The following is a 14,903-nucleotide window of genomic DNA, read 5'->3' on the forward strand; positions in this document are numbered from 1 at the left end:
ATCCTGCCCTGGTGAACGCTATTACGCTTTGTACCCTTTCTTTGCATCCCTCTTTCACATTCAGCCCCACTGATCTGTCAGCATCCCTGTTCCGCTGTCTGCTCCTGGCTCCCCACTGAAGCCAGGACAGCTTGATTTGGGGTTTTCATGCCTGCAGTAGCATCAGCCCGACAGCCCAGAGCCTCCTGTCTCTGCCTGCACTGATTTAAACTCAGTGGCCAAGGGTGAATGGAGGGATGGGCACAGCATCCTGCTCATCCCCAGCCTGTGCACCACTGCCCTGGGCTGAAACCCCATGAGCAGGAGGCTCAGGGTTCAATCCCACATGGAGGAGATTCAATCCCACATGGAGAAGGCTCAGGGTTCAATCCCACATGGAGAAGGCTCAGGGTTCAATCCCACATGGAGGAGATTTAGGGTTCGATCCCACGTGGAGGAGGCTCAGTCCTGCTCAGAGCAGCGTGCAGAAAATTGGCTAAAACTGTCTGCCCCTGTACCTGCTAACACCCCACCAGTCTTTACTGGCTTTACCAGCCCTCCAAGTGGATCAGCACTAATATTTAGCCTTATCTTGTGTCTGGAGAGGTTAAGGCACGTGCCAGCGCTGAGCTTCCCTCCCACTGCAGCGGGCAAAGCCAGGCACTGGGACCACTGCAGCCACACTGGGACCTGCCTGCTGCAGAATGGGGTGGGCTGGGACTCTGCTCCCCCTCGGCACCTCAGGGCTGCAGGAGACCTCGGCATCACACATTTCATCTCCTGGTGACCTGAGAGCTCTGCCGTGTCACCCCATCTCACCCAAGGAAAAGCCATGAAGAGTGGTGAGCTCTTTGCTCCAGCCAATAATCCAGCCAGAGCAAGATAAGAGATGTTATAGAAACTCCTCTGAGCCCGAGAACAGCTACACTAAATCCCTTTAGTCCTCGGCGAGGTATTTGTTTACCGGGAGAGTGGATTTTGTTACCCGAGGTGGTTCAGTACAGGCTGTCTGTGGCTCCCTGCCCTCCCCGGGGGGAACAGGGGCTGTGACAGGACACGGGCCTGGGGTCAGGGCGGGGTTTCAAACCCCAGGTGGCCTCTTTGGCATGGAAGAGGTCATCTGCAGGAGGGGAGAGCACCCATGCCAGGGCCAGCTCCCAGTGCCCCTATGCCTAAAACTGGGTGCCACAGACGTGACCCCGGGGCTGAGCTTCCTTGCTGGTGGCAGCACAGGTGACATTGGCTTCCACGAGCCTGGCTGTGAGCTGGATCAGCAGGACGTGCCACTTAAGCTCCCCTGAAGTGATGCCAGCAGGGATCTCCTCCCATACCTCCTTCAGTGGCACTGGAGGATCCCAAAGCCAGCCCCCCTCTCCTCCCTGCCCACCGGCACCCACCGGGGCTATGGGCAAACCCCAGCGCTCCCCTCTCGCAACCAGCTCCTGCCTCTGAGCCCAGCTGGCCCTGGGGGTCACCAGGCAGGAGTTTGTGTGACCCCCAGGCACCCCCCAAGCGGGGCTGTCCCCCCTCGGAGCGGCAGGGGCCCCGCGGTGGCCCCAGGGTGCCGGGAACAGGATCCGTGCGGCGCCAGGCTGTTCCAGACAGCAGCAGCACGTATGGCTGATCCATCTATGCATCCTGCGGCCCCCTCCGGACTGCGGGTTGGAGATGTAGGGTTCGGATTTCTCCTCTCACCTGTCGCTACATCAAAGGCCATTTGGATTTAATCTCCGGGAGAGGCAGGTTTAACCCTCTCGGGTGCAGCTTGTCCCCACGCCGGGGGGGAGGACCTGCCTCGCTGACCCTGTCGCTTCCTCTGTCTCACACAGCCCAGGCTGGCCCTTTGCTCTGCCCACAGCAGGCAGCAGCTTCTCCTCCCCTCTCCTGTTTTCACCTGCTGTCCCATCCAGGGCTCATTCCAGGTGGCAGAAGCGACGATGCACCCCACGAGGCTGTTGCCCGGCCACTGCCCGAGGTGAGGGCCAGCAGCTGGGGACACCCGGCAGTGCAGATGGAGTCACTGGGGTTCCTCATGGCTGCCCACTTCCTTCTCAGCACCTCGGCTGGGGACACCGGGAAACCCAGCTGGAAACGCAGCCGGCCTCGTGTCCCCCATGAATTCATCCATGGGCAGAAACAGAGGCAGGGGCACGAGCGGGTGGTGTGGGGCGGAATCACCTGGGGGCTGTGCTCCCTGCCCCTGTGTGCTGTGGTGGGGTGCAAAGGCGCAGGGTGCTGAGGCACTGGGTGCCCATCGCAGGGCTCAGTGCTGCAGCAGCTCCCAGAAGCTGGCTCGGGCTCCCGGGAAGGCATCACGGTGCTGCAGACTGCTCACCACCACCACATTCACAGCGATGCTTCACTGCCTGTGAGCAATGGGCCAGGCCCAGGGCTCTGTCACCCCACGCGTGACCAGCGGTGCTGATCTGGGACGCCGTGTCCGGGACTGGAACAGTGCCCAGCACCAGCAGCTCCAGAGCTGAGAACATCGGAGCTGCCGTTCCCTCGGAGCCGTGGCAGCCGAGCGCTGGGACAGGAGCTCCCCAAAGCACATCCAGGCACAGCACAGGCTGTTCCTGAAGGTGCAAATTGTCCTTCTCCCATCTGGGAGCAGCAGCAGAGCTGGAGAGCGCTTGGTCAGTGGGAAGGGGTCCTGTGTTCTTTTGGCTTCCCCCTCACTCAACCACTTTCAGGCAGCAAACATAAGCTTAAAAGCAAAATAAAAATGAATGTTTGTAAAAGACGTTGCAAACCTTGTCAGGACATCAGGATGTTTCTAAGGGGAGCTTCACTCACGCCCCTCCAGCAGTGGAGCTCTGTGGGCTGGTTCAGAGACAGAAGAGGCACCACAGAGTCCCACACGCCCGGCTGCAAACAGCCCTGTGAGGGGAGCAGATCCCAGGGTTTCTCCTGTACTGAGGGCTGTTGGCTTTTCCCAGGAGCAGGGCTCCAGCCCCCTCCTCTGCCCTTGCCCCTGTGCTCCCTGTCCCTGCCCCAGCTCTCCCCCAGCAGCACATGGTGGAAGCAGCAGCCCACACATCATTTTCCAGCATTTTGACCCAAACTGCCCTCTCTTGACTGCCAAAGGCTGCCCAGCCCGTGGGGGCTTCGCTCAGACAGTGACCATGCAGCATTCCAGGCTTGGCTGATGGCTCTGCCTGAGCCCTACACTGACTGGGACCCTGGGGACCATCCCTCACCTCCCCAGGGTGCCCCACTGCTCCACGGCTGTTGGCTCTGCAGAGGGTTGGCTGTGGGGTAAGGATGACCACAAACATCTCCAAGCACCCCTGGCTCCAGACCGGCCTGTGAACGTTGGGTGTGTGACTCCACCTGCCCCAAACCCTCCCCACAACTCACTCCTGTTCCATCCCAGACCCAAACCCACCCCACAACTCACTCCTGCTCCATCCCAGCCCCAAACCCTCCCCACAACTCACTCCTGTTCCATCCCAGCCCCAAACCCTCCCCACAACTCACTCCTGTTCCATCCCAGCCCCAAACCCTCCCCACAACTCACTCCTGCTCCATCCCAGACCCAAACCCTCCCCACAACTCACTCCTGCTCCATCCCAGCCCCAAACCCACCCCACAATTCGCTCCTGCTCCATCCCAGACCCAAACCCTCCCCACAACTCACTCCTGTTCCATCCCAGCCCCAAACCCTCCCCACAACTCACTCCTGTTCCATCCCAGCCCCAAACCCTCCCCACAACTCACTCCTGCTCCATCCCAGACCCAAACCCTCCCCACAACTCACTCCTGTTCCATCCCAGCCCCAAACCCTCCCCACAACTCGCTCCTGCTCCATCCCAGCTGCTGCCCAACACTGCTGTTGTCCCTTCATCCTTCTCCTGCTGCCTGCCCTCCTCCCTGCCCTGCTCAGGGCTCTTTTCCCTCCCTGCTCCCTTGCAGGCAGATAGCTGCCTCCCTCCCTCATTCCCTCTGTTCCTGGGGCGTCACGGTCCCCTCTCCTGTGGGGACAGCCCAGGCCACGCTCTGGTTCAGCACTGGCAGACGCTTTGCCCCTGTCATGCTCCAGTTCCTGTGGCTGCAGGATCCAAACTCCACCTGGATTATGAAATCCCACAGGATCCTGGTCACTCCCACGAGCCATCTCAGCTCTACTCACCACCCCAGTGGGTCCCTGCAGATGGATGCTCAGTTCATGGGATGCAGGGCTTTTCTGTAGGGCTCATCCACCACTGTCCCCATCTCTAAGTGCCCATAAAGGCCCTGTGAGCCTTTCCCTCAGGGAAACACAGACTGAAGTAATTTTTTTTTATAATACCTGACTCAAGCTGGCCAGCCTTGAAAAATTCAGTATTTAGGGATATTACTCTGAGCACAAAGGGCTGCAGTGGAAAACAAGTCACTGTGTTCATCCTCCCGTCTCTTCCCTTCCCTGCTCAGTCCCCCTGTGCTTTGCTTTCCCCGCTGTCAGGGGCCATAAGCTCCTAGGGAACGAGCTATCCATGCAAAAGGCCTTTGGAAATATTCATTGCTCATCTCCTAACAAGATTACCCTGAAATCCTCCATTGCTCTGAGGGAGATTTAAAACCTTTCAGGCTCTCAGTAACCATAGCAGCACAGATGTGAGAACCGAGGGGAGACAAGTGATGTGAAAAATCATTGGGGATGCAGAGCCTGGCTGTGTGTGATGTGTGTGATGTGTGTGATGTGTGTGCCCACAGTGCCACAGCTCTTTGTCTCCCAGCCCAGGCTGCCCCTTCACCCTGCCCACACCAGGCAGGACACTTCCACCTCTGCAGAAACGACCCAGACCGAGGACAGCGGCCGTGATGTGACCCAGTCCTGGCTCCCACAGCACCAGGATCCCCTTCCCAAGCACAGCTTTGGGATGGCATTGCTGCTTGGCATTTGCCAGCAGGTCCACGCTGGCTCCTTCCCTGGGTGCCAGCAATAAAGGGGATGGTTTAGATCCAGGATGGGGTGCTTGGAGCCTGGGGTTCCCATTCCCTCCTGCCATGGGCTCCTCCTTCACCCTGCGCATCACTTCTGCACCTGTGAGAGAGACGCTGGGTGTTGTGAGGTTGAACAGATCCATGTTTTGAGGCCCTTTGGAATGAAATGCTGGGAAAACGAGCAGCAGCAGGGGCATCACAGTCCCCCAGCACATCCTGAGAGCCTGCAGAGTTTTGCTGTAGCAGCTGGGAGGGACTGTGGGAAAACCTTTTCATCTCTTGAAAACCAAACACAAAGAAGAATGAACCAAATTCTTTCCCACTAAAAAATAGGAGGCTGGCTTTAAACATCTTCCAAAGGCTGGCTGGAGGTTACTTGTCCTGCCCTGCTGCCTCGCTCTCTTCAGCTCCTCATCTCCACCGGTGCTGATGCCACACCAGGCACCAAAACCCCGTCACTGCTTCCTTCATGCGCCCTCTGCTCATCCCCCCCTTCTCCTGGTTTTCAGCCTGTCAAGGTCCTACAGCTCTGCCATCAAATCTTCTGCATCCCCAGCTCCTTCCAGCTCCCACAGCTCAGTCCTTGGCATTGCCTTTGGGATCTCCTCATGGCTCAGGAAGTGTCCCCAGAAAGAGCTTCATGCTGGTGAGTGAAGGTGCATCACCAGGTGATGCTGTGGGTCACTGGACACCAATCCCACTGTCAGTCCTGCTGTAGACCCAACCTTTCCCTTCTCCCAGGGCAGGCTGACACCAGGACAGGACTCTGCTCATCCTGATATCATCTCTTGGCTCTCCTGATAACGAGATTAGCTGGGAAAGCTCCTAACATGGCTAAAATGTAACAATAACTGGAGAATTAAAAGGCAGGAATAATTCCAGTGAAAAGGGTTTTGGAATCAACAGAACAAATTCATCCAGAACTAATGCTGGAAGTGGTACTTGGCTATGGAAAGAAAACCAACTGCATTAAAGCTCAAAAAAACCCAGATCCACAAATTTAGGATAGAAACTTATTTGAACTTCTGAGCAAGTTCCCTTTGTATTTGCACTTGGCATAAATCAGCTTCTCAGACAGCTCCAGCATGGCATGGAAGGTGAGTGCTGAGCAAACACACCTGGACAGGGCAGCCTGCACCTCTAGAGCAACCTCACTGCTGGGTCACAGCTGGTTCCTCCCCAAGGCTCCCGGCATCTGCTCCGGAGAGCGCCGTGCATCGTCTGCATGGAGATTTTATTTCCCCCTCTGGTTAAATATTTCACAAGAATCACCGGATAACTGACAGCTGAATGAGGAGATTATGACAGACAGGAGAGCTTATTCTCCCCCTCCAGCCAAATATTTCATCGCTTCACTGAAGACTTGGGCACATTCGCAGCAACCCCGTCTGCAAGCGAGTCCCCAGCCCCGGGTACGCGCAGGGAACGCCGCAGGTGCCGCTGTCCAGCCGCTGGCCACGAGCCACCCCATGGGTGGGGATCGCCACTGAGTGTCCCCGCTGCCAGCGAGCCCACGCCAAGCAGCTCCCGGTAATCCGTGAGGAGCTGGCGGTGCTGGGCAGCCCCGGTGCCGCCGGCTCCCCGCGCTACCGGCAGCGATGCAGCGCTGCTGCGCTCCAGGGCTGGAGTGGCTTTCCAGTGCTGAACTCTGCGGATTGGCCCGGAGCACCCCGCTCTCCTCCCTCCCTGCCCTCCCTCCTCCAGCACCCACAACCCACGGAGATTGGACAGCTTGGTGCCACATGGCAGAGAGGGACCAGGATAAAAAAATGAGCTGGACTTGGGGATTGTAGAGTCCGCGGCAAAGCAGGAGGGAGAAGTTTGCGGAGCGGTGGCATCAACATTCCTGGGCTGCGCTGAGTCAGTGCGGGGAGGACGGACAGACGGACACACCGGGGCTGCAGCCACCCAGGGACACCTGTGGGGTGAGCACCAGCTGCAGAGCATCCTGTCCCCTCTGTGCCAGCCATGTCCCTGGTGGTGAAGGAGAAGAACCACGTCCGGTTGGTCTTCCTGGGAGCCGCCGGCGTGGGCAAGACATCGCTCATCCGCCGCTTCCTGATGGACACCTTCGAGCCCAAGCACCGGCGCACGGTGGAGGAGCTGCACAGCAAGGAGTACGAGGTGTGTGGGGCCACGGTCAAGGTGGAAATCCTGGACACCAGCGGCAGCTACTCCTTCCCGGCCATGAGGAAGCTCTCGATCCAGAACAGTGACGCCTTCGCCCTGGTCTACGCCGTGGATGACGCCGAGTCCTTCGAGAGCGTCAAGAGCCTGCGGGAGGAGATCCTGGAGGTGAAGGAGGACAAGTTCCCTCCCATCGTGGTGGTTGGCAACAAGGCAGAGAGCGGCGGCGAGCGGCAGGTGCCGGTGGAGGACGCGCTGTCGCTGGTGGAGCTGGACTGGAACAGCCGCTTCGTGGAGACGTCGGCCAAGGACAACGAGAACGTCCTGGAGGTGTTCAGGGAGCTGCTGCAGCAGCTGAACCTGCCCAGCAGGCTCAGCCCCGTGCTCTGCAAGAGGAGGGAGACGCTGCCCAAGGAGCAGGCGCTCAGGCCGCCCATGAACAAGACCAACAGCTGCTCCGTGTGCTGAGCTGGCCGCCCGGGCCCCAGGGAAGGCACTGGCTGGAAACTCAGGTGGGCTGGGTGGGGAGAGGCGCTGCCTCAGCCAAAACTACCCCTGCTGCCTCCCAGCCCTTCCCTCCTCTTCCCCACCCAGCCCACGGGCACGGAGAGGGTTGGAGGTGACAAGGAGGAGGGAGCTGGAAGGGATGCTGGTTGCTGGAAGGGTGTGGGGAGAGGGGGAATTCCCAAAAAAGTAGGAGGCTTACCTGGGGAACAGCCATGGGTCAGCCAGGGCGCTGTGTGGGGGCTGGCAGGCACGGGGGACAAATGCCAGGGCTCTGGCAGATGTGGGTACCCTGCCAGTGCCACTGTCCTGGGGCACATTCGGGTCCGGTGTCACCTCGTCCCCCACAACTTCCCGGCACAGCTCCGGCACCCACGGCACTTCCAGTGTCCGAGCAGTCCTGAGTTTGACCTGGTGTAGAGCATGTGATAGGGTGGTCTGTACATCAGTCTGGTTTTCTCTATTCCCTTTTTGTTTGGTTTTTTTTTAAGCATTCCCAATAAATAAACTGTTGCAAAGTGGAGCTGGAAAATGTCTCGGTTTCTTTCTCCTGCGTTTCAGGTGCTGCAGTGCCCGATATCAGTGTTTTATGCTCTTATCACTGCATTTTGCTTTCCCTCTGCCATGCTCCAGCCTTATGTGGAATGTCCTGGCACTGGGGGAGCCTCCCCAGCTCTCCAGCCTCCCCTGGCAGTGTCAGGACATTCAGAGTTATGATTTTTCTAATAATTTAACCGCACTGAAGTTTTTACCAAGCAGCAGAGACCAACAATAAAACACCCTCTTACCTCTGAGTGCAGGAAATAACAAGCAGCCATTAAAAGACAGCTGATCCACTGAAATAAAAACACAAACATGTTAAAAAGGGTAATAAACGGCACGGGGGGAGGCACAGAAGGGCTGTGTTTGCTGTGCTGAGCGTGGCCTGTACTGATTTACTCTCTCCTCACACAGCCCATCCTGGCTGTAATGAGCACTTAACCTTCTCAGCAGCCACACACACACACACACACACAAAGAGATATTAAAGCCTGATGGATTAAAGAGTCACCCCCCAGATCCAGACCCAAAGGAGATGGGCAATTTGGGGTCTGCAGCTTTCAGAAGCCCAGCCCTACAGGATGGTGGGCCCCTGATCCGCTGGGGAGGCACCTGGGGGTTCCAGCCCCTTCCCAGAGGAGCAGGTGCCAGCAGGGAGAGCTCAGCCTTGCCATGGGCATCACTTGCTGGGGCACCCTGCTGCCACCTCTCCCGTGGGCACTGGAGCCACGACAGTGACCTCCAGGCAGGCAAAATCCTCCTCCTGGAGTCTGGTGTGGGATAAGGCTGGGGACAGGCAGTGGAGGGGGGGACAGGCAGCAGAGGGGACAGGCACGTGCCACCAGGACCTGCTGTGGTGGCCCAGGTTGCCCTCACCTCTGTCTCGCAGCCGTGTACCTCGTGCTGCCACCACGATGCTCTGCCAGGGTGTGTGGCTGTCCCTTGCCAGCACCTCGGGGACACACAGAGCTGCTCAGGATGGAGCCCTGACTGGGGAAAAAGGGAAGAAAACAGGTGAAATGGCTTTTCCTTCCCTCCTGCCTGCAGGGAATGGAATATGAACAGCTCACTTTGGGCAGCAGCGGGGCTGGGTGTGATGGGTGCAGCCACAGGGATGTGCCCACCAGGCTGGCTGTGCCTGCCAGCCCTGCCCACACTCAGCCCTGGCCAGGGTAGCCCCAGCCATGCAGTGCCTCCATGACCCCACCTCTCACTGACCAGCTGGCCCTGCAGGAGCCCCACACCGTCCAGGGAGGGTTTGTGTTCGGTTTGGGTGATGCAGGATCAGGAGCACCAGGCCCTTTGGTTCACAGCCTTGTGCTGAAAGCAGAAGGAAATCCCTCTGCAGGGTAGAAGGAGGAAGCTGGGATGGGCAAGGCTGGCTGCCAGCCCCCTCCTGTGAGACCCCTGGTAGGGCCTGGAAACAGCCCCTGCTGAGGGGTCCCTGCGGCCTCCCCAGGCTCAGGCTGGCAGAGCCCCACGAGCTTCCACGGGGAGAGGCTCCCCTGTGTCCCATCTCTGCCTTCCCTGGGCAGAGCAGGAACCCTCGGGGGCTCCAGGACCCCAACTCCCGGCCAGCCCCAGCCCAAGACCTGCGGGGTACAGCAGCCACTGCTCTGTGGATGAGATGCTGACCGAGATGCTGCAGATGCAGAGACCGAGATGCTGGAGGCGCAGGAGCTGCAGAGGGAGGTGCGGGAGGTGCGGGAGCTTCGGACACAGGTCCTGGACCCTCTCCCCGGGCTCACCTCCTGCCCCGGCAGCGCCAGGCTCCAGCAAAGAACAGAGCCATTGGCGGAGCTCTCCAGCACCAATTGCCCCTCGCCCAATGCCTGCCAGCCTTGTACAGCCCCTCCCGCCCGCTCCCGGCCCCCCCGGGGCCGCCCCCAGCCCCGCTTCCCCCGGCCAGGCGGGGCAGGGGCTCGGGGCAGCGGACGGGGGTGGCGTAAGGATGCAGGGCAGGGATGCTGTGGGAAGGGGGTGCAGCGGACGGGGGTGGTGTAAGGATGCAGGGCAGGGATGCTGTGGGAATGGGGTGCAGCGCTCCCCAGCCCTTCAGCCCCCACCTGCACAGCCCTCTCTGGGCATTGGGGATTTGGGGGGTTTGCGTCGCTCCCATGAAACGCTGTGGCAGGGGCGGCTCTGCTGGGGTTGCGGTCACCTCGCTCGGACCTTGGGGTCAGGCAGCTCTGGCCGTGCAGGGCCGTGGTGTGGGGCTGGGGTTGGCCGTGCAGGGGCTGTGGCAGGACAAGAGGTATGGGATGCCACCGTGCTGGGCTGCAGGGGGGTTGGAGAGCAGCTCCAATGTCCCAATGCACCCAAAGCAGTGCCCGGGGCCTGTCCCACAGGATCTGTGCCAGGCACAGCGAGTGTGAGCCCTGTCCCAGCCTCTGCCTGTGCCCATCGCCGTGCTGGGCCTCCAGCAGTGCTTCTCTTGGCCAGAGCTGGGCAAGATTCTGCTGAGTGGGGTTAAAAATAGGCAGGTCTGATGTCTCCTGGCCTGAGGGGTCTGTGTGTGACCTGTGCTCAGGCTCAGCTTTAGCAGGAAAGTGCAGATCAGGGAGGGTCAAGCCCCTCTGGGGTCTGGAGCCAGCTGTGCCTCTGTGTGCACCTGCAGCTCCTTTTCTTTCAACAAATGGCAATAGGTGAAGTGGCTTTTCCTGCCCAGCACAGAGCACAGGTGCAGAACCCAGCACAGTGCAGCCCAGGCCAGGGCATGGAGGGGTAGCTGAGCCTGCGCTCACGGCTGCTACAGCGGTCCCTGCAGACATCACACAGCCACAGGCCTAGGAGAGGAGCAACATTTGCCCTTCTGCTTGCCCTGCCAGGAGGAGAGGGCAGCTGGGGTTTCAGGGGAAAGCCTGGGCAGAGCAGGATCCATTCAAACATCCCCCAAACTCCCCCTGGTTCAGCCTTGCCCTGAAGCACTCGGTTGTGCAGAGGAATTATCTGTAACCCTGGGCACTTACAGCTCCTGTGGGTCGGGGGAGCAGTAGGTGGAGGAGCTCTGGCAGCCTCCAGAGCAGCTGCTTGAGGCCTCTGGCACACAGGAGATGCAGCGTGTGGAGGGGAGCACTCCATGGATATGGCCTGGGGCAGTCGGCTGCTGGGGGCTGCTGCAATGTCCAGGGGCACAGGATCCAGGGAAAACCTGTCTCCAGTGAGCCACGCACGGGCACTGCCTGGCTGTCCTGGCACGGCAGCCCAGGGAGCAGTGGCTGCTGTCCCGATGCCACCTCTGGGGCTGGAGGGGTTTCTCTGCCTGGGCTCTCGGTGGTCAGCTGAGGTTGGAGCTGCTTTTCCGTAGGTGGGCTGCTGTTATGTCCATGTGTGGAGAGAGGGGCCTGGTACCTGGGATGGGAAATGTTCTGCAGGGGGATAAAGGCACAGTGGGACAAAAGCTCTGCCTCTGCAGGGTGACCGTGGGTGTTGTTCTCCCTGCACAGGGATGCTCTGGAAATCCCAGCCCCACGGAAAGCAGTGAGGGCTGGGCCGGGACACACCCGGCTCCCAGTGCTGCTCTGGCTGGTGCTGAGGTCCCTGGCGCTGTTTTCTCTACAAAAAACATCGCAGCGAACGCTCAGAACCGAGGGCTGCTCCTCCCATTCTCAAAACACCAGAAAGATCTGGAACATCTTCCCATCGTAACTCTTCTTCCCCTTCCCCCAGCTGCACCGCTTCGCTCCAGACTCGCCTCCAGCGCCGACGCCAGCGCTGTCCCCACGCTCACCCCGGGAGAAGAGCTCCGTGTGATCCCCCCTGTTCTGTTCCACATCATGTAGCACATCCCATCAGACCGCCGCGAGATGCTCGCGCTTAATTTGTGTGCACAAACAATCGGGGGAACCGGGCTGGCGGCCGGGAGCCGCACCAGGGCCAGCGGCGGGCAGGGAGCAGCTGCCGCCCGGGCTGCCCCTAATTGGAGCTGCAGTTTGCTCAGGCCCTGATTGATGCGCGGCCGCGGCACGAACACCCACGCCAAGGACACTCGGCGGGAGAGCAAAAAAACCGTTTTGAACCCAAAAGCGGCACTTACTCGTTGAGGGGGTAATTAAGGGTGTTTGTCTTTAGGAGCTTTGGCCGAGCGAGGCGCAGCGCCGGGGAAACGCTGAGTGCTCTGGAGAGAGTAAACCGCATCACATGAGCCCCATTAGGGCTCTCCCGGCGGGCTGGGATTCGGAGAATCGTGGAGCTGTTTAGGTTGGAAAAGACCTGGAAGGTCGCCGAGTTCCCCGCGCTGGGGAGGGCAGCGGGAGCATCCTCAGGGCTGCACCCTGGACATGCAGCTCCCACCCGGCTTCAGGCTGAGAAATGCCGCAGTGGAGGCTGGAGCCGGGGGTATCGGCCTCTTCTCCCAGGTAACAAGTGACAGAATGAGAGGGAACAGCCTCAAGTTGCTCCAAGGGAGGTTTAGATGGGATATTGGGGAAAATTTCTTCTCCAAAAGGTTTGTCCAGCCCTGGCACAGCTGCCCAGGGCAGTGGTGGAGTCACCATCGCTGGGGGGATTTAAAAGACGCGTGGCTGTGGCACCTGGGGACATGGGTTAGTGGTGGGCTTGGCAGTGCTGGGTCAATGGTTGGACTCCATGGCCTTAGGGGTCTTTTCCAGCCTTGGTGATTCCATGACTGAGTCCACGCACAGGCCCTGGTCCCGGCTTGCCCCACTCTCCTGCAGCTCAGCCACGGAGCCAGCCCCGTGCAGCGCGGCCCCAGCACCCCCTGCTCTGCACCCCTGCGGCAGAGCCGCCGCCAGCACACGGAACTCCTCCGACACCAGCCCGGGACGCAAAATCCGCCTGGAATTGTGGCCAAGCAAAGAATTGGGCACAGGAGCAGCCCGGGGCTCGGAGCGGCTCCCTAGCGCCACCCTGTGGGGACACCGCGAACTGCAGCGGGGACAGGGGCGGGGACGGGGCTGCGCGCGGGGCTCGGTGACCGCCGTGACCACTGACCCCCGTGACCACTGACCCCCGTGACCACTGACCGCCGTGACCACTGACCCCCGTGACCACCGGCCCCTCTGACCACCGGCCCCTCTCACCAACGACCCCTGCCACCACTGACCATGGGACCATCAGTCCCTTGCCAACACCGACCCGTGTGACCACCGGCCCCTCTGACCACTGACCCCTGCGGCCACCGACCCCTGTGACCGCCGACCCCTGTGGCCACTGTTCCCTGTGACCACTGATCCCTGCAAACACCAGCCCCTCTGACTGACCCCTGTGACTGCCAGCCCCTCTGACCACCAACCCCTCTGGCCACCAGCCGCTGGTGACCGCTGACCCCTGTGACCGCCAGCCCACACTGCTGCAGGCACGGGGCCACCGCAGATTTCTTCCCCGGACAGAACAGATTGCAGGAGCTCAGGGAACCACCCACTGCAGGGCTCGAAGCGTTTGCAAAGAGGATTTACAGTCCTTTGCCTTTTAATTGACAGCTCAAAGCTCTGCGTGCTGAGCTTTGCTTGATACAAAGGCTTTTCAAAATCCAGAGGCTCCAGTGAGGAGCCCCAGCTGCTCTGTAAACACCTGAGTTCGTGCCCTGCATCCTTCGGAGCTGAGGCTCCAGGCAGCCCTCAGGAAAGCTGCGACCCCGTAGGCTCATGGTCGTGCTTTCGCAGAACAGGGGTGCTGCAGAGGAAGAGAGGAAAAGCGGGGTTTGTTCCCCTGACACAAAGCTGTGCCTCGAGCCGTGGAAGGGCAGTGCCTCCCCTGAGCCTCGCAGGGCAGACTGGGGCCAAAGGAGCCAGGCAACGCCTCCAAAACCACAGGAATCTCCACTCTGAGCAGTGACTTCCCAGCTTTTCACTACAGAGCTGATCATCCCCATTCTGGCTCTGGCATTAATCCCAGGGCAGCAGAATCCAGCGTTGTTTGTGCTGTAGAAACCCCGACGTCCCTTATGCTGCAGTCTTGTAACCTACGGGGAGATGCCAAGGTGCTGGTAACCATTTCTTGTTTTGCAGACCATGAACTTTCAGAGGTTTCTGTGATAAATATGTAAAAGAAAAAAAAGGTAAAAGACTTGATAAATCCTCTGATTTGGTATTTCTGCTCTCAGGTCCCACAGCAGCTGGACACAAGACTGATCCCTCTGTGGTCCCACTGACAGTGAAACCAGCAGAGCACTTTTAAGAACGCATCGATTCTTGCTGTGCAAAGGGAATTCTGCACTTTAAATGTCTTGTATTGACAAGAACTCTAAGAATAAACCCCTTTGAAAAATGTGATATTTAACCTCCTAACTTTGTTAAAGGTTCAAGTAGAAAAGGAGACTTCAACCAATTCCCTTTAAACTCACTTCAGAAAGTTTCCCTTTCTCATCTAAAGACGGTGCCCGCTGTGGGTTCCAATGTCCTAGAATACCTGGATTCTCTAAAAGAGATCAAAAAATCAGTGTTTGAGCTGTAAGGGCATAAAGATCACTGTCTCTACCGTGAGATGTCTGTACTAGATAACACAATCTCCCACCTTGTACTGGGTCCTGCTATTTTTTGATACTTTGCTTTTCCTTCTGTTCCCCCCAATTAAGGACAGAGGCAGAAATTACCGACATTGTCTCTTAAATTTCATATTATGAGGGTTTAGCGTTTTGTGCTTAACTTCCACTAAATAACAAACAAATAGTTTTGTGCTGCTGACAGAGTTTTAAAGCTTTATTCTCCATCAAGCCCAGTTGGAGTCTCTGAATGTCTGTGCTCAAAAGCAGCACCAAGGGGTGTCCAAAGACTTGTCCTAGGCTGGAGTCACAAGTCCAAAGACTTGTCCTAGGCCGGAGATTCCCCCCGGTTCCTTTGCTGGTCCCAAGTGCCCAATTCATGTCT

General features: G+C 58.9%; 1 protein-coding gene and 1 long non-coding RNA gene across 2 annotated transcripts; both read left to right on the top strand.

Annotated features, from left to right (window-relative positions):
* The first annotated feature begins 6,327 nt into the window (after positions 1 to 6,327).
* On the top strand, positions 6,328 to 8,068 carry LOC121666735 (GTP-binding protein Rhes-like). The gene has a single exon (XM_042032663.1). The coding sequence runs from the start codon at positions 6,874 to 6,876 to the stop codon at positions 7,498 to 7,500; it is 627 nt and encodes a 208-aa protein (XP_041888597.1). The 5' UTR covers positions 6,328 to 6,873; the 3' UTR covers positions 7,501 to 8,068.
* Positions 8,069 to 11,575: 3,507 nt separating this feature from the next.
* Positions 11,576 to 14,309, top strand: LOC121666740. Its single transcript, XR_006016765.1, has 2 exons — positions 11,576 to 12,434; positions 14,141 to 14,309. It is a non-coding gene; the product is annotated as an uncharacterized LOC121666740 (long non-coding RNA).
* Positions 14,310 to 14,903: the final 594 nt, after the last annotated feature.

Source organism: Corvus kubaryi, unplaced genomic scaffold (genome assembly GCF_017639235.1).
Source record: "Corvus kubaryi isolate FWS band 111438036 unplaced genomic scaffold, C.kubaryi_AGA036_p1.0 37353, whole genome shotgun sequence".
NCBI lineage: Eukaryota > Metazoa > Chordata > Aves > Passeriformes > Corvidae > Corvus > Corvus kubaryi.

Bases quoted from the DNA above. Each gene is read 5' to 3' on its own strand.
- LOC121666735 (XM_042032663.1), top strand. From the start codon at position 6,874: ATGTCCCTGGTGGTGAAGGAGAAGAACCACGTCCGGTTGGTCTTCCTG.